General features: G+C 42.4%; 1 protein-coding gene across 1 annotated transcript; it reads right to left on the reverse strand.

Moving 5' to 3' along the window:
• Positions 1 to 245: 245 nt before the first annotated feature.
• lcp1 (lymphocyte cytosolic protein 1 (L-plastin)) lies at positions 246 to 20,046 on the reverse strand. The gene is made up of 16 exons (XM_061792073.1): positions 19,898 to 20,046; positions 16,662 to 16,801; positions 12,802 to 12,877; positions 12,576 to 12,724; positions 12,384 to 12,507; positions 10,794 to 10,926; positions 8,220 to 8,467; positions 6,751 to 6,893; positions 6,518 to 6,613; positions 5,426 to 5,621; positions 5,271 to 5,349; positions 4,643 to 4,757; positions 3,690 to 3,823; positions 3,498 to 3,621; positions 1,795 to 1,919; positions 246 to 514 (listed from the first exon to the last, which is right to left on the reverse strand). The coding sequence occupies exons 1-16, from the start codon at positions 19,914 to 19,916 to the stop codon at positions 382 to 384; spliced, it is 2,034 nt and encodes a 677-aa protein (XP_061648057.1). The 5' UTR covers positions 19,917 to 20,046; the 3' UTR covers positions 246 to 381.
• Between the last annotated feature and the right edge of the window lie 1,855 nt (positions 20,047 to 21,901).

Here is a 21,901-nt window from a genome sequence, read left to right on the forward strand (position 1 = left end):
TGTGAATGTGTGAGAGCGTGTTTGTGTGTAAACAACTGTTGGCGAGAGCGATCGTATCTCTGTGTGTAAGCGTTTGTTAGTGCATCTGAGTTTTTGTTTTGAGAGAGCATTGCGTGTAAGTCTGAGAGAGTGTTTGTATGCGCTTGTGTGAGTGCGCATCAATGTGAGAGCGTGTGTCATTGTATGAGAGCATGTGTGTTGCATTGTGTGTACGTGTGCGCACACAAATGAGATGCCTCCATATGTCCAGTAGTGAATAATCACTTTTATTTAATTAGGTTTAAAAAAAAAAAAAAGTTCTTATTCTTTGGTCCTCTCAACCTGTTTTGGACTTGTATGACATCATCAGTTATCGTCTGTTTTGTTAGCGTGGGGAATGAGTCAGGCCCGCTTCATGGCACGCGCCATCAGACAGGCGAACACGGTCATCACCATCTTGGGTTTGACCTCCACCAAGTCCTCGGGCAGCGCGTACACCCGAGCGCCAATCTTCCTCGCCGTGGAAATGGCGTACCTGCCAATCACATCGTCAGCATCATCAATGTTGGGAAATGTAGTTGGCTACACCTGCAAGTTACCCTCTTGAAGATCTTATAGTAGTGTAACTATTTTAATTGCTTTCTCAAAGTAATAGAACTAAATACATTTGATTACACATTTTGAATGAATGCACCAACAGGCCCCTTGGTAAAGTAGTGAATTAAAACAATCATTATTTTGGAATTCACCAATGTTTGTGCTTTGCACAAAATAAACTGATAAAAAGTAAATACATAATTAAAAAAAAAAAAGTTTCTTACATTATGTGTACAGCATGTGGAAAACCATAATACATGTTGACCTAATGACAAATGTGGACAATTTAGACTCGCTTTATAGACAACCTAGGTAAGTGAATGTTCCATTAAAAAGTCTTAAATTATAAAGATGAAACTGTTAAAAAGCCAAAGTTCTATGTTCAAAATTTTAACTATTGATTCTAAACCTGGTCAAACCTCTGACAAACTAATAGATTGCAGCACAAGGTGACACTTCGAGGTCATAATAGAAAAACCTCATGTTTTGAGACTACGGCAGAAAGGCACTAGAGAGCCAATCACAAGCGTTGGCTTTCAAAGGATGAAGTGATGTGGGGAAAACTGAGCTTTTGAGGCAAATGTGAGCTTTTGATCTGAAACCCAAATGTCTTCAATATACACCAAAACAAAGGAATTGACCTTGCCGTTCAAGGGGACTTTTGGAGGGGACTGAATGTACTAATAACAATAGCAATAATAATAATGCACTTAAATTGCACTTTTCTATTTTTCAATGGTTTCACAGTCTACAACAGTCCTCTGTGGAAAACCATAACTACAATGTGGCCCGCAATTAAAATGAGTTTGACACCCCCGGGATAGTGTTTAGCCCCGCCAGCTAGCAAACGCTGAGCAAGTTAGCTTAGCATGTAGGTGGCTAGGTGGACGCGCTGTTTTGTTTTGTTTGTTTTTTACCAGCTGATTGATTTGCGCGACCCGTCCACCAGTCCAGGCGATATGAAAAAAGCTAGCGAATAAAATGACCTTCACATTATTTTTTGGGGGCGTATTTTGTGTTGGGTGAAAGTCACCCAATGAGTGTGGCAGAAATGTGTTTTTTAGCCACATTATAACATGTCTCAATACTAAAATTCATTTTTCATCTGAACCCCCCACTGGTACTCATAGGGTTTTCTAGTTTGAAAAGTTGTCTGGTATGCTTTTCCACATGTAATCTGGAGCCGATGTGGATGAAATCTAAACGTGTCAGCCTTACTTGGCGTTGTTGAGCTTTTCCTCTTGGGTCAGGTCGCCCGTCTTGAGCAGGTCGTATCGGACCGATCCGGCCTGGATGGCGTCAATCAGGTCCAGAACCGGCATGCTGCTGCTGATGGAGCCGTCCTACGCAAAGCCAAGTAACACTCTTACAACTACATTGGAACCAGCAAAAAAAAGTGCTATAGATTTTGTACACAAAAATACAACAGTTGGTCACCAAAAGTTGTATTTTGGCAAAAATAAATAAATAAACGATTGCCTTTGCCTCAAAACACGACGCATAGTCATAAAAATTACAGTATATATTTGTCCACAAAATGTAATGGTTGATCACAAAAATGCAATGGTTGAGGTCAAAAAGTCATTTTCACACAATTGCTACCTTTTGCTTCAAAACACAACATCTCTGTGCAAAACTATTAAATGGCCACAAAAGTGTAATGTATCAATCCACAAAAAATGTTATGCTTGATCACAAAAGTTGTATTTTGGCCAAAGAACACAATATATTGCCCCCCAAAATACTGTTGCAAAACTTGTTTGGCCTGGAGAGCGGTACATTCCCACGTAAATGCAATATTTTGCCATGAAAACACTATATGCTCACAAAAAGTCAACATAATTTCTGACCTCAAAAATTCCAACGTCTTGGAGAAAGTCTTTAAACTATTTTATGTCATATTTCTCATTCTTATGTTTTGTCACAAGTGCATTATTTGTGCAAAAATGCAATAGTTGACCACAAAAAGGCAGAAAAAAACTATAGTTTGTCCCACAAAATAATATATATTGTCACAAGGATGTATTTGGTCGTTTTCCACGTAAATGCAATACTTGGCAAAAGACTATTTGTTTACAAAAAGCCTGTATTGGGCTATGTAAATATTGTTTGGTAACTAAAACACTATTTGTTGAGGAAAGGGCTATAATTTGCCGTAGGACTTAGCTCAAACAGGCTACTATTCCATGTAAAATACACTATATTGCCAAAAGTATTCGCTCACCTGCCTTGACTCAGATATGAAATTAAGTCCGTAAAGCTCCATAAAAACATGGATGAACTTGACTGGGCTGCACAGAGTCCTGTCCTCAACCCTATAGAACACCTTTGGGTTCATTTCAAGTGGACAGTTCGCCAGGCCTTCTCGTCCAACATCAGTGTGTGACCTCACAAATATGCTCACGGGAGAATGAGTCACTCCGAAACCTTGTTGAAAGCCTTCCCACAACATTTGAAGCTCTTATAGCTACAAAGGGTAGACCAACTTCATATTAAACTACATGGATTTAGACTGGGATATCACTTAAAATCATGTGAGTCAAGACAAATGAGCGAATACTTATGGCAATATAGTGTATATTTTAGTCATTAAAAGACAATTTGTTCACAAAAAGCTTATATTATACAGTAAACAAGCTTCGATTTGAAAGGTTTGTTTTGCCACTGAATCGCTATTTGTTGGGGAAAATGCTATGTTTCACTATCGACTCTATACAGCTCAAAGAGGATACTTTTCCATTCAAAACTATTTGTTTGCAAAAGACAACAATAAAAATGGTAGGTTTTGCCACTAGAGCACTCTTTTTTTGAGGAAAAGGCTTTTCAGTATTCCACCTATAGAATTGAGCTCAAAAAGGCTCTTTTCCCATATAACTTGAACATTTAGATATTTTGTTCACAAAAAGTCTACATTGGGCTACCTTAAAACTGGAGATGGATGACGGTTTCCCGGCTTGCGCGAGCGTTTGATTGGTCCACGCCACGATGGTGTCGTCATTGACTTTCTGTCCGTCACCAAGCTCCTCCAGGATGTTCAGCGTGTACCTAAAGGAACACAAAAGGTCAACGTAGTGCTAGAGTGCGCCTGCGGCTGGCGCAGCGGCGGTGCTAACCTCCGCATGAGCTGCCAGAGCAGCGCCAGGGTGAGTGTTCGATTCCCAGCGTGCAGGTCCTGGCCAGCGATGCCCACCAGGGAGAACTTGGCCTCCTTCTTGCCCAGCTCCACCGCGTAGTTGCAGTTCTCCAGCTGTAGGCGGTAGCAAAGCGCTGCTTAGTCATTGCTTATTGTGTGTATTTACAACATACCGACAATAATCCACAACATGACGGCATTTAAGCACACCGGAAGCGAGCGAACCATTTCCGCTCCCTCCAACTGGATAATTTGTCCGGGTTACCGGGGACTCGCGTTGCCGACGGACCAATGGGCTTAAGGAAAAATCTATTTCAAGATTATCCTAATATCACCTATCAGCAAAAGCTAAAGAAACACATTTCAAAACATTCAACAATATCTATCCTATTAACGACTTTAACAAAGTTAAGGAAAAAAGTGACTAACTATTGCACTAGTTTTGGTGAAAGTGAGCTCTTTTGGATTGTCATAGTTCATTAAAACTTGTGCAACTTCCCAATTTAGTCACTTAATCCGTCAGCAATATGAGTCCCCGGTAACCGAGACTAATTATACAGTCGGAGGGGAGCCGGAGCTCACGTGGGGTTAATGCCGTTGTGTTGTGGATTGATGTTGTTATGTTGTGGCGTTTGCATTTGTGTTGTGTGTTAATGCCGTTGTGTTGTGGCATATCCCATTGTCGTGACCTGTCTTGGTTTGCGTAATTTCACCATTCATACACAATTGCTCCAGGAAAAAGGATGGTCTATGATGGAATGCTTACGTGCATTTTGATGTCTGTAATCTGTTACATTGCGATGGCGTGCATCAACGAATCAAAAGCCCCAAAACCATAAAAATAGTTGCCGAACACCGCACACAGCGCGACAGTTCAGTCGAGTTCAGCCACATCGCTCGGTGTGCGTGAGGCATTGGTGAGTTAGTAGTCACCTTCTTCATGTTGCTGCCCAGTTTGGGGTATGGTGGCTTGTTGACTCGCTCCCAGTCCACGGGAACCTTGATCTTCTCGTACAGCTGGAAGATGACCAAGGCGTCCTCCATGTCACTTGAGCGCGCAAATCAGGGGTAGGGTTTAAAGCCAGGGTTTGAATTTTAAAGTAGTAGTTCAAGGCAGGCTATCAAACAATGGTTAGGGTTTCCAGATAGGTTCACGGTTTCTTTCAAACTGGGGTTTCAAGAGAGGATTAGGGTTTCAACACAGATTGGGGTTTCATGATAGGGTCTCGAGCCATAAATTAGGCGTTTAAACCTTGGGAAGCATTTCAAAACAAATTGGAGTTTCAACATAGGTTTCTAGCAATGGTTAGGGTTCAGATTAGGGTTTCAAGTTGCGATTTTGAATCAGAAATATGGCTTCAAGACAGTTAAGGGTTAGCGATGTCATCTTATTATGCTTACCGATTTCATCTTAATATGTTTAACTATGTCAACGATTTCATTTTATTATATGCTGAACTATGTCATTTTATTATACCCAACAATGTCATCTTGTGCTTAACAATATCATCTCATTATGCTTAACGATGTACTTTTGTTATACTTAACGATGTCATCTTACGCATAGAGATGATTGACACGAGGGTTGACCCCCAAAGAGTTGATCCAGTTCCTGAAGGTCCGTTCTTCTCTGGTTTCGCCTAAAGACGGCAAACAAAGCCATTAAGATCTTCAGGAGGGTTACAATGAAGTCAGTACCGTCTTCGGGGTCCTCACCTTCAATGGAGCTCCAGTCTATGTCCTGGTTTTCAGGTTTCTTGAGGGCAGGGTATTTATTGAAGAGGTTTGCCACGAAGGCCAGGTTGAGTTTGGGGTTCCCGCGGACCACGTCGGTCGCCGTGACAAACTGACGACAGCCCAGCTTCTCTGCCTGCTCCAGCATCAGCTCTGCGCGCCGTACCTCGTTTTGCTCCTGGAACACACGCAGCTTTAGGGAGGGGTTTCGACACTGGGCTAAGGTTTCATGGTAGGGCCCCAAGACTGGGGTTGGGTTTCAAAGTAGGGTTTAATGACTGGGTTAGGCTTTCAAGCAAATGGAATAGACATACTGTTAGGGGTAGGGTTTCAAAGTAGGCTTTGAAGACTGGGTTTGGGTTTCAAAGTAGCGTTTTAAGGCTGGATTAGAGTTTCAAAGTATGGTTTTAAGACTGGGTTAGGGTTTCAAAGTAGGTTTTGAAGACTGGGTTTGAAGACTGGGTTAGAATTCAAAGTAAGGTTTTAAGCCAGGGTTTGCATTTCAAAGTAGGGTTTCAAGACAAGATGGGGCTTCAAACTAGCAGTAGTGTTTTGAGTCAGAATAAGGGGTTGAAAATAGGTTTCAATACAGTTATTACATACCACAGCATTAGAGGTAGGTTTTAAAGACTGGGTTAGGGATTCATGGTAGGGTTTGAAGCCAAGGTTAGAGGGTTGAAGACCGGGTTAGGGTTTCAAGACTGAATTAGAGTTTGATGGTAGGATTTGAAACCAAGGTTAGGGTTTCAAGGTAGGATGTGAAGACTGGGTCAGGGTGTCAAGGTAGGCTTTGAAGACTGGGTTAGGGTTTTAAAGTAGGGTTTCAAAATAGGGTTTCAAGACTTAGCGTTTCAAGACTGTTTTAGGTTCAAACTAGGGTTCAAACACTGTTATTGTTTCTAAGTAGGGTTTCAAGACAGGTTAGGGGTGCAAGTTTAGGATTTCAAGCAAATTTTAGGGTTCCAAATTGGGCTTTGAGCTAAGAGTTTCCAATTGGAGTTTTCAATCCAAAATTAGCGTTTCAAAATTGGGTTAGATTGAAGCGAGCTTTAGGGTTTGAAGACGTCTCCTCACTGTGAGTCCTGACATATCGATGGCGATCGGTGGGATCCCTTCATCATCCCCTTTGGGTGAGACCTGACTCAGCAGCTTGTAGTATGCACGCGAGTCCTGAACACCACAAACAGGAAACACAACATGTAACGCACGTCAACACGCTTAGCAAACATCCACCCTCCGATCCATCTATCCACATCTATCAATCCATTTCTTCCATTCATCATCCATCCATCCATCCATCCATGTACCTTGATATCTGAGCTGAAGTTGTTGATGTGGGGGGCGTTGGCCTCCGTCAGGTGAAAGTTGGCCCAGCGAAGCAGCAACTCCTCAGGTGACAACTTCATCAAATCCTCCAGACTCTCACCATCTCGCAGCAGAGCAATCAGAGCTACAGTAGCCATAAAAACAAACAAAACATCAGGACAATCCACAGTCCATCATCCTATGAACAGGCTGCACCTTCAATCAGTCCATGGTCATGGTAAGCCACGGGCCACGCCTTCAACCAGTCCTTCTTCATCATACTAATGTGCCGCACCTTCCATCAGTCCTACATAAGGCTAAACTACACTAAGCCCATGTCGTTAATCAGTCCTTTTCAATCAGTCCCACATATTGCTAAGCTACCCTAATGCCTAGATCAGACTACAGGATTTTAGCCCTGACATTGGCCCGATTTGCCAGATCGTGCCCGACATATTTCGTCGGAAACGACACAACTTCTTGTAGTGTGACATAATCCATGACCAACGATTTGGCCCTACCATAGCCCTACGACACTAAAATGAAACGTTTAGCATATTTGATTTTTTTGGATATCTTGCGTCTAGTGTGACATTGCAACGACAACGCTCCGACAGTGCACCTTGATGTTGACCAATAGGGTTGCGTATTGTGACCGGCGCGTTGCTTCCCGTGCTTGCCATTGTCAACATATTTGGCTGTCAAGATGTATTCACACGCACAAGCCAATGTTTACCAAAGCTTTAGAGCATGATTTGACAAAACGCCGGCATGTTTATGAACAAACGTTAGTGCTAGCACTAGCTTTTGTTGCCTACTTGTGAGCCGTATCGTATTAAAAGTATGTGAACGTACCTCAAGCAATCCTTGAATGGACAGCCCAAAATGTCCTCCACTGAGCACCAGGTGACACCGCACGTTTTCCCCCTCTTTTTGTTCTTGTTTTCTCGAGATTGCCGCGGTGATCCATTGTTTGACAACAACTTGTCGCCATTGTAACGGTTCAGTGAAAGGTGACAGGTTTTCTGTTTACGCCTCCCTGGTAGTGTTTTATTCAACAAGATAAAAGCCCAGTGGTCATAAAAGACGGGATACGGTGGTATTGTAATAAATGTCGTGTAGTGTTGCCACTGTCTGATCGAGATACGGCAAGATTTTATGGTAGTAGTCTGACATAGAACAGTTGTGGAGACCAAATTTGTCTTGTAGTCTGATGCAGGCATAACAGGAAGCACCTTCAAGTCAGTCCTTCTCCATCTTGTTAAGGTAAACTAACAAGCCACACCTTCAACCAGTCCTCCTTTATCTTGCTAAATGAGCTAATGGGATACAATTATGATGAGTCCATGATCCTTAGCTAAGCTAACGAGCCGTGCTTTTAGTCAGTCCATCATGATGCTAAGCTACATTACCGGACTGCACCTTCGATCAGTCCTTCATCGTCATGCTAAGCTATGTTACCGGGCTGCACCTTCGTTCCTGCTGAGCTCAATGTCTGCGAACAGTCCGATCTTGATGATCTGCCAGAGCAGACCGAGGACCAGGTGCTGCCGGCCCTCTTTCAGGTCCTCGGCTCCAATGTTGACCACGTGGCAGCCGATGGCCGAGGCAGAGTTGAGGGCCAGGTTGAGATTCTCCTGGATGGTGAATGGGGTCAGCTTCTTCTTGTTGATGGTCCTCTCGTCGATGGTGTCATCCACAGACAGGTTGATCATCTTACTGACGGAAATACAGGGTTTCAAATTAGGCCTTGGGCACAGGGTTAGGGGTTCTGGACAAGGTTAGGGGTTTTAAGCCTGGGTTAGGGGTTTAAACTAGGGTTATGGTTTTAATTTGGGTATCAAGCCAGGGTTCTGGTTTCCAATTAGGGTTTGAAGCAAGGGTTGGTGTTTCAAATTAGATCTTCAACCCAGGATTTGGCTTTCAAACAAGGGTTAAGGTTTCAAATTTGTGTTTTAAGTCAGGGTTAGGGTTCCATGTAGGATTGGTAGGATTGTAGGGTTGGGTTTAATTCTAGCGCAGTGGTTTCTCAACGTTCATGGTGGTAAACAATTTTCATATGGACATTCACAGAACCCTTCGTAATTGGAAAAATAAAATGTGGTTTATTTCAAATTCAAAACAGGTAAGTATGTTATTACTGCACAGAATGAACCATGCATTCTGTGCATACATTTCACTGTGTTAAAAGAACAAAACCAACAAAAAATGATTTTCACACAGAAAAAACATTTCATTCAACTCTCATTATCATTTTCACCACAAAGTCTGTTTCTTTGTTTTTATGTCTACAATTCTTCGCTAAGAGACACCTAGTGCAAGCTTGCCCATATTCGGGAGTGGTTACTTAGCAGCCTATCAGAAAGTAGCATGGATGGTTTTCCCTGTTAGTCTATTAACAGATATGAAGACTAGATACGCCAGCGCACTATGTCAACCGAGCTAACCAACATGACTATGCGGTGGCCATGTTGGCAGGGAAGACATTCCAATTAAAGGCAATGCATGGACATTTAAATTAGAGGAACTAGTTAATGGTGAGAACATTGGCACTTAGTTCTGGACTTAAAAATTATGTTTGCAGCAAGAAAATTCCCCCCAAAATTGACTCAGTGGTAATTTTTGGCTCGTTCTCGGATTAAATATTTGATTTTCATTTTGGACTGCCCGCATTTGGCACGTCAGCCTGTCATAGCCTGACACGTAGATGCTGAAGGCGAGAACCTCATTCAACTTCTATGTATTCCGTGGTGTAATTGTTCCATTTATTGAAAATCTGGATGTTTTTTTTAATAAAGTGCAGTGAAAAGGTATTGCCCCCCCCCCCAAATTGTTATATTTTTGCATAGTTTCTCCACTTTAATGTTTCAGGTCATCAAACAAATGTAAATTTTAGACAAATATAACCCAAGTGAACTTAAGTTCTGTTTTTAAATGGTGATTTCATTTAATAAGGAAAAATAACTATTCAAAGTTACGCAGCCCAGTGAAAAAGTAATTACCCCCAATGTTAAAGAATGAATTAATTGTGGCTAATCACCATTTTTGGTTAATTTTTACTGATCATACCCAAGCCTGATTACCTCCAGAGCTGTTCAATCAAGAAATCACTTAAAACAGAATCTGACCCGACAAAATCAAGTTGGACAAAAGATCTAAAAAAGCTGTAACAAAATGGCACGTTCCAAAGAAATTCCATAACAGTCAAGAAATAAAGTGACATATATCAGCCTGGAAAGGGCTACAAAAGCCATTTCTCAAGCTTTAGGATTCCAGTGAACCATCGGGAGAGCCATTATCCTCACATAGAGAAAATATGGAACAGTGGTGAACCTTCCCAGGAGTGACCGGTCTACAAAGGTTACCCCAGGTGAATAGCAATAACTCATCCAGGAGGCCACAAAGGAACTCAGGACAACTTTTAAAGAACTTTGGGCCTCCCATTGCCTCAGTTAAGGTCAGTGTTGATGACACAACAATAAGGAAGAGACTGGGCAAAAATCCATGGCAGAGTTCCAAGGCCAAAACCACTGCTGACCAAAAAGAACATAAAGGCTTGTCTTACTTTTGCAAAAAAAAAAAAAACATTTGAATGATTCCCAAGACTTTTGGGAAAATATTATATGGACTGGCTGACTGGCGACCAGTTCAGTGTGTAGTCCGCCTTTCGCCCGAAGTCAGCTGTGATAGGCTCCAGCGCACCGCGACCCTAAGCAGGATAAGCGGTGTTGAAAATGGATGGATGGATTTTTCAACTCGAGGCGTAGCACCATAATCAGAATCAGAATCAGAATCAAATGAACAGCTTGAGTATCGCTATGCAAATTGCAGTGTGAAAAGAGCTTTACGAATGGACGCGCACACACGCCGTGTGTCTTGTCCTCCGTCAAACCCGACTCACATAACCCCTGGAGAGCGATCAAACCCAGGTTAAGAACCACTGTTCTAGTTTTTCAAGTTAAGGTATCAAACTAGGGTTAGGGTTTCAAATTATGGTTGATTTTAAAAAAATAATAATAATAATAGCTACAAGTTTTTCAAGTACCAGAGAAGAATTCCGTCTCCAACGGCCGTGAAGAGCTCGTCAGTGTCTGGATCGGCAGGCAGGATGTGTTTGCAGTCCGGGTCCTTCTCCAGAGCTTTGTTGATCCAGTTCACAAATGCCACCTTCTCCTCCTCTGTGGACACAAAAACCACCATCAACATCGACTGGTCCCCCAAAATATTGGGCTGAAAATTCTTCAATCTTATCTCCTTTAAGAGTTTGGTCTGCTGAGATGTTTTGTCATCAAAGACTTCAATCAGTACCTATTTCAGTCCTTAAGGACTTACAGTAGTTCCCCAAAAATCTTTCATCTTCAGTACCTAATGAGTTGAGACCCCTTAGTTGTTAGTCCCACAAAATATCAGTCCACAAATTCTTCAGTCTTTAAGGAGTCCAGTGCTCAAGACCTCATTCCGTTCCTAAAGACTTTTGGCCCTAGATTTCACACTGGGGACTTTAGTTCCCACAAATTTTCAACACCTAAGATGGAATCCACCATCTCCATCCTCCCATCCATCCATCCATCCATCCATCCTTTCATTCACTTATCATTCTATTCATCAATCCATCATTCCATCAATCTTACAATCTATTGATGGATGTTTCCTTCCATTAATCATTCCATCTGTCCATCCATCCATCCATCCTTGCTTCCATGCAAAATCCATTCATCCATACTTCCTTCCGTTCATGCATCTATCCATCCATCTATCATTGTATTTAAAGAGTCCAGCCCCGAAGGATGTTGTTCCCGCAAGTGTTTTGGCTTTAGCCTTTCAGAACTCAAAGACTTCAGACTTGTTGGTCCCCCAGAGTTTAGCCTGTAGATTCGGCCTTCAAAGACTTTAAGGCCCTCAAGGATCTTCACCCTCAAAGACTCAAATCTGTAAAGTATTCCCCATCGGTATTAGCCTTTAGGCTATTAGCACCCCAAAAACATTAGTCCCCAAAATACTGCAATGCAGTGGTTCTCAAACCGGGGTCCGGAGGGAGCAGAGTCATAGGATCATTTTCATACAACGGGAGCACGCTGTGATTGCAACATCTACAGTATGAACCATTGGTGAAGAACGACTTCAAATCTCATCTTTTATCTATAACTGCTTCAAACAGCAAAGAGTATGTATGAATGAAGACGAAATGATTGTATTGTTTTATTTTTTGTGACAGTGGGCCTTGAAAAAGAAATGCAAGTCCTCGGTATACTTATACATATTGAGGCGTGACAGTAACGCATACCATATAATTTGATCAATAATGGTAAAGACATTGACATTTGACTAATGATATTTTTGGATATATAAAAGAAAAAGTGTGTACTTCAATAGGCCAACAACATTTGCTCTCGTAGTAAGGATTGCCTTAATTATGAATGCTTAAACTTTTAAATCATCACTAATAACCTTTTGAAAATAGGACTTTAAGTGTGGCTGTTTCAGCATGGAAAATATGTACCTATATAAAACCAAGGCAGCATAATGAAATATTTTTTGTTTTGTCTGTTTTTAACAAGTGTCTTCACTGTTATTGATCAAATTATATGAAAATGACCCAGTAGCACTTTTCTACCTGCTGGCTTATTGTTCTTACCCGAGTACGAGTGCTGCGTTCCAGCCTGCTCTGAGGTTCCGGCCACGTTTCTGATGCCCTCCTTCTTGTTGATGGCCTTCCGGAAGGTCTTGGCCACCTCGGTGCTCTTCAGACTGTGAACGATCTGAGAAGGAATACAAAAAAATGTGGCGGTGGACGATGGAGAGCATCATGCTGTTTTGGTGGACTGACCTGCGTGAACTGCTGGAAGGTGAGCTGCTCGCTGGTCTTGGTCAGCTCCTCGACTATCTCTCGGACCCTGAAACCTGGCAGAGCCAGGTTGGCGGTCCGAAAGAGCTCATTGAGTTCTCCTTTGCTGATGAAGCCGTTGCCGTCGATGTCTGCCAGAAAACAAAAGGGACAGTCAGAGTCGACTGACGGGGGAAACGAACAGCAGCGGCGGTGGCGGCGTTCTCACCGATCTTAGCGAAGGCCTCTTTCAGGTCCTCCAGCTCCTCTGGGGGGATGCTTGCCGTGGCGTCCATGTCGGAGTGCTGGAAGAGCAATGTAGGATGAAACGAAAAAGGTGAAATGAAAGCATGGCAGCCCACCCGAGAAGAGGAAGTGTGGACACCCGTGAATTTGTGCTGTGATGCAAACGCTTCTCCTCGCTTCTGTCAACTTCCTGCTTCGCACCCCACACTTCCTGTTGCCAGTGTTTCAGACACCATGATCCAAAAGATAAGCATAATCCTAATGCCAATCAAACATGACGACCATGTGTACTCCTAAATGACAGAGGAATTAGAATTTGTCTATTTCTGCGGAAAGAAGACACAAAAGGAATCTTTACCAGAACAAATACATATTTTGTCATCATGATCAAAGTCCTAATCTCACGAGTAGAGCTGCAGCTATCAAATGTTTTGAGAATCGAGTATTCTACCCATAATCCCATCCATTAATCAAGTAATCGGACAAAAAGTATTTTGCATTATTAAACAATGACATTTATGTGAAGGTGTTATTTTTGTCCACTTGATGTCGTAATCCTCACGTTTTACGGCAGTATTTGCGACTTCAAAACCGTATGTGAGACTAAGGAAGGGCCTGGTGAGTTACGTGAGTGTCAGGGAATGAGAGTGTAGAGTTGGTTTCGCGGTTAACTGGCTAACCTGTCAGTCAATCTGCTTGTTGAGTGACTCGGCTTGAGTTGTGGCCGTTATGTGTTTGTTTTCATACCGTTTCTTCAATAAAGCGATTGAAAGTCCACCAGCAGGAATGTCTATCCTCGCATTACAATTCTAACTAGCGATAGTAGCCTATCTTAAATTTGCTAACATCGACGTCATCATTTGTTGGCGATCGTAGACATACTGTTGTGGTAAACATTGCACTTGATCGTCCTTGTTAATAGTGAAAGGATCCCAAACGTTGATATTGTCTGTCTTTTGCACATGCTTTTCCTCCAGGTTTCTAAACAAAGTGGTGCAGGTGTACAAAAATGACTCCTGTGAAGCTTTGAGGCCAAAATTTTGCTATAACTTATTTTTTGTAATCAGATTTTTCGACTTACTTGAGTAATCATTACAAACTCAATTTTTACGAGGATAAAATATTGTCCAAGATAAAGTCATAATATTATGACAAAGTCAAAGTTTAATGAGGGAAGAAAGCGAATTACAAAAATATGACTTTAGTCTCGTAATATTAGACTTTCTATTCTAGAAAGGCCAACCTTAATTCTCAAAAAAAAAAAAAAAAAAGGACTCTACACAAAATGTATTTTGTGCTTGTAAAAAATAGGACTCCATTCCTGTAATAAAATAAATTGCTGTCCATGCAGGAATGCCAAATTTACATGATGATACGTCAATCATATCCAAACTTTTAATTGGACCAAAGCTAAGGTAGGGAGGAGTAAATGCTTTATTATGATTCATTATGTGTACTCAGGTATGCATTTTCTTTCTTCAAAATTATATGAAGCTCCTGCACACCCCCGCCAATAAATAAGAGGGGCGTGCAGGGTGGGGGGGACTCAAACCACAGTTTCCTCTGGGAGTTAATTCATTTTGGCTTGGACCCCTTATTTCAGGTATGCCCAAACTACAACCCACCGTCCAATTTTTTAACGGCCCTTGGCATATACTAAAAATAACATTTGACACGGCCTGTGGTCAAGTATTGTACTTCTTACAGGGGCACACCCATGACAATAACATATGGTATATATTCTTTTGTTGAGATTTTAAGCAAAGATGCAAAGAAAATAGGATGATGAAAAACATTGCTATTCATAAAGCCCCAATGAATAAAGATCTGTTTCACATACAAATCAAGAAAATTGCAAATTAGTCGACTTTCTGCTCCATGTCAAGGTGTAATTTGTGAAACATATCACCCTAATGGTCCAAATGAAGTAAAAACTCCTTTAAAGATTGTCAACTTGCTATATAGGTTGCTCTTGTTTTGTTTCGGAAGGCAAAGATGGGATCGGGCTGCTTCTCAGTGCAGGAGCAGATCTATTCATGTCCACCGTAAAATCCTGAAAAAACCTAAACTATCCGCCTTATCACCCTCATCAGTAAGCTATGATGCAACAGTTGTTGTTGTTTTTTTTAAAAAAAATAACTATAATGTAGACAATATATGGGTAATTTTCATATAATTTGATCAATAATTGTAACGACAATTGTAAAAAATATATATAATTTTGCAATTTTTTTATGTTAATGTCTCCGATGCTGAAACAGCCATGCTTTAAGTCGTACTTTCAAAAAGTTGTTGGTTTAAAATATTTGGCATTCAAAGTAAGGGAATCCGTATTGACAGCAAATCGTGGTGACTCATTGAAATACACTAAGGTAAAAACATCAAAATCACTTGTCTTACAATCATAATAATGGTAAAGACATGCAGTCGTTCTGACACTTTCACAAATTCAAAAATATTCATTCGTATCTGAGAAATACCACCATCTATTTTGCTCTCTGCTATTGTGTGAATGTAAAATGGCTTCCTCATCCTGGCACTTCAGCCTGGTGTATTGCAACAACATAAAGAGGGCTTGGATTGCATTCATGGTAAAAAAAGACAGCTCGAGTGGTAAAGAGGGACCGTCTGTAAAAGAACCCAAAAAAAGGAAATTTGAAGGCACTGAGATGCATTTGTGTTAGTTTTTATGGAAAGGGAATATTCAGCAATAGGAGAAAAATCCTACAGTATATAAAAAAAAAACGGACACCTAATGGTAAAGACATTTTGCCATTAAACATTTGAAAAATATTAATTGAGAATATTTGTTGTCCCTTAGAAACAATTATGACCTTTTGATGGATAACAACTGCCAATAATTCAAATGCTCTATCAGTAAAATTAATTGATTTTCAAAAGGAAATTCAGTGGGCCATGTCTTTACCGTTATGACCCACATAATTTCTTGATAATTGGTTTTAGCATGTTTAATATATAAAAGTGGCTCCTGCGCGTCATCACGCTCACCACGGTTGAAAAAAAGCACGCCACGTGATCGCGATAACGCCCACCCCACCACCCCCCACCGGACGAAACCTCAAACTTCCTTTTCTGCTCTGCTGCTGGCTGACTGACTTCTTCCTCATGACAGATTTCAACCCTTTACACTGGAACGTTTGAGAAGATACGTGATCTTTGATGCGTACCAAAGAATGTTCGTCCAGTTTATTAAGAATTCAATCAGAGTTGAGCTTTTAAACAAGAGTTAGGGTTTCAAATTCAGGCTTCAAGCTAGGGTTAGCGGGGTAGGGTTTAGAATTTGGGTAACAAGCCAGGGTACGGGTTTCAAATTAGGGTTGCAGACAAGGGTCATGATTTCAAATTATGGTTTTAAAACAGCAGTTTCAAGCCACGGCAATGGTTTCAAACTAGGTTTTCAAACTAAGGTTTCAAGATGGGGTTTGAGTTTTAAAGTAAGGTTTCAAATAAGGGTCAGCATTTAAAATTAGGGTTTCAAGCAAGAGTGAGGGTCTTAAAGTAGGGTTTTAAACAAGGATTAGGCCTTCTTATTAGGGTTACAAGCCAAGTTAAGGGTTTACATCGGGATTGCAGATGAGTATTGTGATTTCAAATTAGGGTTTCAAGTCAGGTTCGGGGTTTTAAAGGACAGTTTCACAGTTAGGCAGGATTAAGGTTTTAAAAAGGAGTTAGGGTCTCAAGTTAAGGTTTCAAATCAGGAACAGGGTTAGGGTTTGAGATTACGGTCTCAAGTGAGGGTTAGGGTTCCTAAGCAATCCATTTGGCAATGGTGTCGCGGTGCGTTCAGGGACGCCCGTGTTAAAGCGATGTACAGTAATTCACCTGAGCGTTGAGGCGACGAGGACGAGCTGAAGATGGCGACGAGAGCGACCGGTCTGCTGCTGCGTGCTCGAGAGTGTGCGACCGCTCATCAAGGAAGGAAGTGACAACTGCGGGCGCCTGCCTCAAAGTCCTACTTTTGTCTTTATAAGGCAATGACAGACAGAGACACGGCAAGGTGACACCTCAGCCACTCCAGCACATTTCAATCAGAAAAATGCCGTTTTTGATACATGGGTCATTTCATATAGGTAATTTGATCAATAACAGTAAAGACAAAAATTAACATCTTCAAAAAACGTGTTGCAAATCATGAAACTTCATTTGGGACACCTAACGGAAAAGACATTTTGACATTAAAAGTTTGAAAAATATTACTTGAGAATAATTTTCTCAGAAACAATTATTACCATTTGAATGATAACAACTGCCAATAATTCAAATACACATCCGTAAAATTAATTGATTTTCAAATGGAAATTCAGTGGGCCATGTCTTTACCATTATTGATCAAATCATATGAAAATGACCCTTATGAGTGCACTCGCGTTACCAAAAACAAAACTCCCTGATGAGTCAAAGCTCGTGATGACAAAAGTGACTCAAGTGTTGTCATCATTCATCGGTTAGGTCACGAGTTAGGGTTTCAAGTCTGATTTAGGGTTTGAAACAAGGCTTAGGGTGGTTAAGGATAGAGATGGGAATGTGTTGACTGGTGCCAGTAGGGTGCTGGATAGATGGAAAGAATACTTTGAGGAGTTGATGAATGAGGAAAATGAGAGAGAAGGAAAAGTAGAAGATGCAAGTGCGGTGGACCAGGAAGTGGCAATGATTAGTAAGGGGCAAGTTAGAAAAGCACTAAAGAGGATGAAAAATGGAAAGGCGGTTGGTCCTGATGACATTCCTGTGGAGGTATGGAAGCATCTAGGAGAGGCGGCTGTGGAGTTTTGGACCAGGTTGTTCAACAGAATTCTAGCAGGTGAGAAGTTGCCTGAGGAATGGAGGAAAAGTGTGCTGGTGCCCATTTTTAAGAACAAGGGTGATGTGCAGAGCTGTGGGAACTATAGAGGAATAAAGTTGATGAGCCACACAATGAAGTTATGGGAAACAGTAGTGGAGGCTAGACTCAGGACAGATGTAAGTATTTGTGAGTAACAATATGTTTTCACGCCTAGAAAGAGTACTGCGAATGCAGTATTTACCTTGAGGGTGTTGCTGGAGAAGTACAGAGAAGGTCAGAAGGAGCTACATTGTGTCTTTGTAGATCTAGAGAAAGCCTATGACAGAGTACCCAGAGAGGAACTGTGGTACTGCATGCGGACGTCTGGAGTGGCAGATAAGTATGTTAGAATAATACAGGACATGTACGAGGGCAGCAGAACAGTGGTGAGGTGTGCTGTAGGTGTGACAGAGGACTTTAAGGTGGAGGTGGGACTCCATCAAGGATCAGCCCAGAGCCCCTTCCTGTTTGCAGTGGTGATGGATAGGCTGACAGATGAGGTTAGACTGGAATCCCCGTGGACCATGATGTTCGCAGATGACATTGTGATCTGCAGTGAAAGCAGGGAACAGCTGGAGGAACAGTTAGAAAGATGGAGGCATGCACTGGAAAGAAGAGGAATGAAGTATGACAGAATATATGTGCATGAATGAGAGTGGTGGAGGGGGGAGAATGAGGCTACAGGGAAAAGAGATAGCAAGGGTGGAGGACATTAAATACTTGGGGTCAACAATCCAGAGCAATGGTGAGTGTGGTAAGGAAGTGAAGAAACGGGTCCAAGCAGGTTGGAACGGGTGGAGGAAGGTGTCAGGTGTGTTATGTGACAGAAGAGTCTCTGCTAGGATGAAGGGCAAAGTTTATAAAACAGTGGTGAGGCCAGCCATGATGTACGGATTAGAGACAGTGGCACTGAAGAGACAACAGGAAGCAGAGCTGGAGGTGGCGGAAATGAAGATGTTGAGGTTCGCTCTCGGCGTGAGCAGGTTGGATAAAATTAGAAATGAGCTCATCAGAGGGGCAGCCAAGGTTAGAAGTTTTGGAGACAAAGACTTGGATGGTTTGGACACGTCTAGAGGAGAAATAGTGAGTATATTGGTAGAAGGATGATGAGGATGGAGCTGCCAGGCAAGAGAGCTAGAGGAAGACCAAAGAGAAGGTTGATGGATGAGGAGATTTAAGACAGGGTTAGGGTTTCAAAGAAGGGTTGGGGTTACAAATTTGGGTTTCAAATCAGGGTTAGGGTGTCAAATTAGGATTAAGGTTAAACAAGGATTAAGGTTTCAAATTAGGGTCTCAAAACATGGTGTAAAATTAGGGTTTCAAAACAGGATTAGGATTGAAAACAGTTTTAAATTAGGGGTTCTACCATGGTTAGTGTTTCAAATAAGTGATAGGGCCTCAAATTAGGGTTTTAAATCAGGATTATTGTTTCAAATCAAGGTTAGGATTTCAAAACTAGGGGTAAGGGTTTCAAAGTACGGTTTCAAACAAGGATTAAGGTTCCAAATTAGGGTTGGGGTTTTACATTAGGGTTTCAAAACCAGATTAGGGACGAAAACAATGGTTAATGTCTCAAATTAGGGTTTCAGACAAAAGTTTTTCCAAATGTCAACATTGTAGGGCTGCAACTAACGATAATTTTAACAATCAATTATTCTGGCAATTATTTTTTCGATTAATCAAGAAATTGGATGAAGTATTTTTTTATTTCTATCTTCTTGTGTTCAAAAACAGAACATTAGGGTACAAATATATGTATATACTGGTTTGGTCTGTAACATCAGTCAGAAAATCAGCAAAAATGTTGATCATTGTTTTTCACAGTCAAAGCACATGTTTGCAAATGTTTTATTTCGTTTCAACACGAAGACAATCTGTCAAAAAAATGATAGACGAAAATTTACTGTTATGTGGCTGAAATCTAAGGATTTGGACAAGTTCCACAAGGTCTCCAAACAATTACTCGATTATCAGCGTAGCTGTTGATTAATTTCATAATCGATTAGTTGCCAATTAATTGTTGCACTTTGACAATATTGTTATTGTCATGCGACCCTGATACCTTTCACATTGCATTAGCATTAGCGTTAGAGGTAACTTTTACCTTTCAGAATTGGTGCAGCTTCTGTTAGATTTAACATAGTTTTTTGTTTTTTTTTAGCTTAGCTTTATTAGCACCTTGAGTTTTTCTCATTTGGACGCTTTCACCCATAAAAAAAAAATGACGGCCAAATGGCACCTTTGTTTGAACGCAGCATTCAACACTCTCTGGGAAGCAGTGCAGCACTTTCGCTTGCGGCGCAGCCGAGATTGCCGTTGACGTCGGACAACGTGGCACTCACTGATGACATCACACACGGCCACACTAACCCATCTGGATGACAGAGGAGTTACATAACGCCGTAATGTCGTCGTCAACAGTCGAAAGAATAAATAGGGTTTCAAAGTATGGTTTCAAAACGAGGGTACTGGTTTCAAATTGGGATTTCAAAAACAGGGTTATGGCCTTGAATTATGATTTAATGTCAGGGTTACTGTTTCAAAGTAGAATTTCAAAGCCAGGGTTAGTGTTTCAAACAAGGATAATAATTTCATAGTAGGGTTTCAAACAAGGGTTCTGGTTTCAAATTAAAATTTCCATACCATGGGTAGCGTTTCCATTTAGGGCTTCAATGCAGGGTTAAAGTTTCAAATCAGAGTTTGAAACAAGGATTAGGGTTTTAAATCCATCCATCCATCCATCCATTCTCTACCGCTTATCCGGGTCGGGTCGCGGGGGCAGTAGCTTCAGCAGGGACGCCCAGACTTCCCTCTCCCCAGCCACTTCATCCAGCTCTTCCGGGGGATCCCGAGGCGTTCGGAGGCCAGCCGAAGGATGTAGTCTCTCCAGCGTGTCCTGGGTCGTCCCCGGGGTCTCCTCCCGGTGGGACATGCCCAGAACACCTCACCAGGGAGGCGTCCGGGAGGCATCCGAATCAGATGCCCCAGCCACCTCATCTGGCTCCTCTCAATGCGGAGGAGCAGCGACTCTACTCTGAGATCCTCCCGGATGACCGAGCTTCTCACCCTATCTCTAAGGGAGAGCCCGGACACCCTCATTTCGGCCGCTTGTATCCGGGATCTTGTTCTTTCGGTCACGACCCACAGCTCATGACCATAGGTGAGGGTAGGAACGAAGATCGACCGGTAAATTGAGAGCTTCGCCTTTCGGCTTAGCTCTTTCTTTACCACAACGGACCGATACAAAGTCCGCATCACTGCAGACGCTGCACCGATCCGCCTGTCGATCTCCCGTTCCATTCTGCCCTCACTCGTGAACAAGACCCCAAGATACTTGAATTCCTCCACTTGGGGCATGATCTCATCCCCGACCTGGAGATGGCATGCCACCCTTTTCCGACTGAGGACCATGGTCTCAGATTTGGAGGTGCTGATTCTCATCCCAGCCGCTTCACACTCGGCTGCGAACTGCTCCAATGAGAGTTGAAGGTCACGGCTTGATGAGGGCAACAGAACCACATCATCTGCAAAAAGCAGAGATGCAATACTGAGGCCACCAAACCGGACCCCCTCTACGCCTCGGCTGCGCCTAGAAATTCTGTCCATAAAAGTTATGAACAGAATCGGCGACAAAGGGCAGCCTTGGCGGAGTCCAACCCTCACTGGGAACGAGTCGGACTTACTGCCGGATATGCGGACCAAACTCTGACTCCGGTCGTACAGGGACCGAACAGGGGGTTCAGGTACCCCATACTCCCGAAGCACTCTCCACAGGACTCCCCGAGGGACACGGTCGAACGCTTTCTCCAAGTCCACAAAACACATGTAGACTGGTTGGGCAAACTTCCATGCACCCTCGAGGACCCTGCCGAGGGTGTAGAGCTGGTCCACTGTTCCACGGCCAGGACGAAAACCACACTGCTCCTCCTGAATCTGAGATTCGACTTCCCGACGGACCCTCCTCTCCAGCACCCCTGAATAGACCTTACCAGGGAGGCTGAGCAGTGTGATCCCCCTGTAGTTGGAACACACCCTCCGGTCCCCCTTCTTAAAAAGGGTGACCACCACCCCAGTCTGCCAATCCAGAGGCACTGTCCCCGATGTCCACACGATGTTGCAGAGGCGTGTCAACCAGGACAGCCCCACAACATCCAGAGCCTTTAGGAACTCAGGGCAAATCTCATCCACCCCCGGGGCCCTGCCACCGAGGAGCTTTTTAACTACCTCGGTGACCTCAAACCCA

The sequence above is a fragment of the Phyllopteryx taeniolatus genome, chromosome 12, assembly GCF_024500385.1.
Source record: "Phyllopteryx taeniolatus isolate TA_2022b chromosome 12, UOR_Ptae_1.2, whole genome shotgun sequence".
Classification (NCBI taxonomy): Eukaryota; Metazoa; Chordata; class Actinopteri; order Syngnathiformes; family Syngnathidae; genus Phyllopteryx; species Phyllopteryx taeniolatus.

Excerpts from the sequence above, each read along its gene's own strand:
- lcp1 (XM_061792073.1), bottom strand. Across the intron at positions 12,725-12,801 it reads AGAGGCCTTCGCTAAGATCG|ACATCGACGGCAACGGCTTC; the intron begins GTGAGAACGCCG and ends GTTTTCTGGCAG. Across the intron at positions 5,622-6,517 it reads TCGATATGTCAGGACTCACA|GAGCAAAACGAGGTACGGCG; the intron begins GTGAGGAGACGT and ends CGTGTGTTCCAG.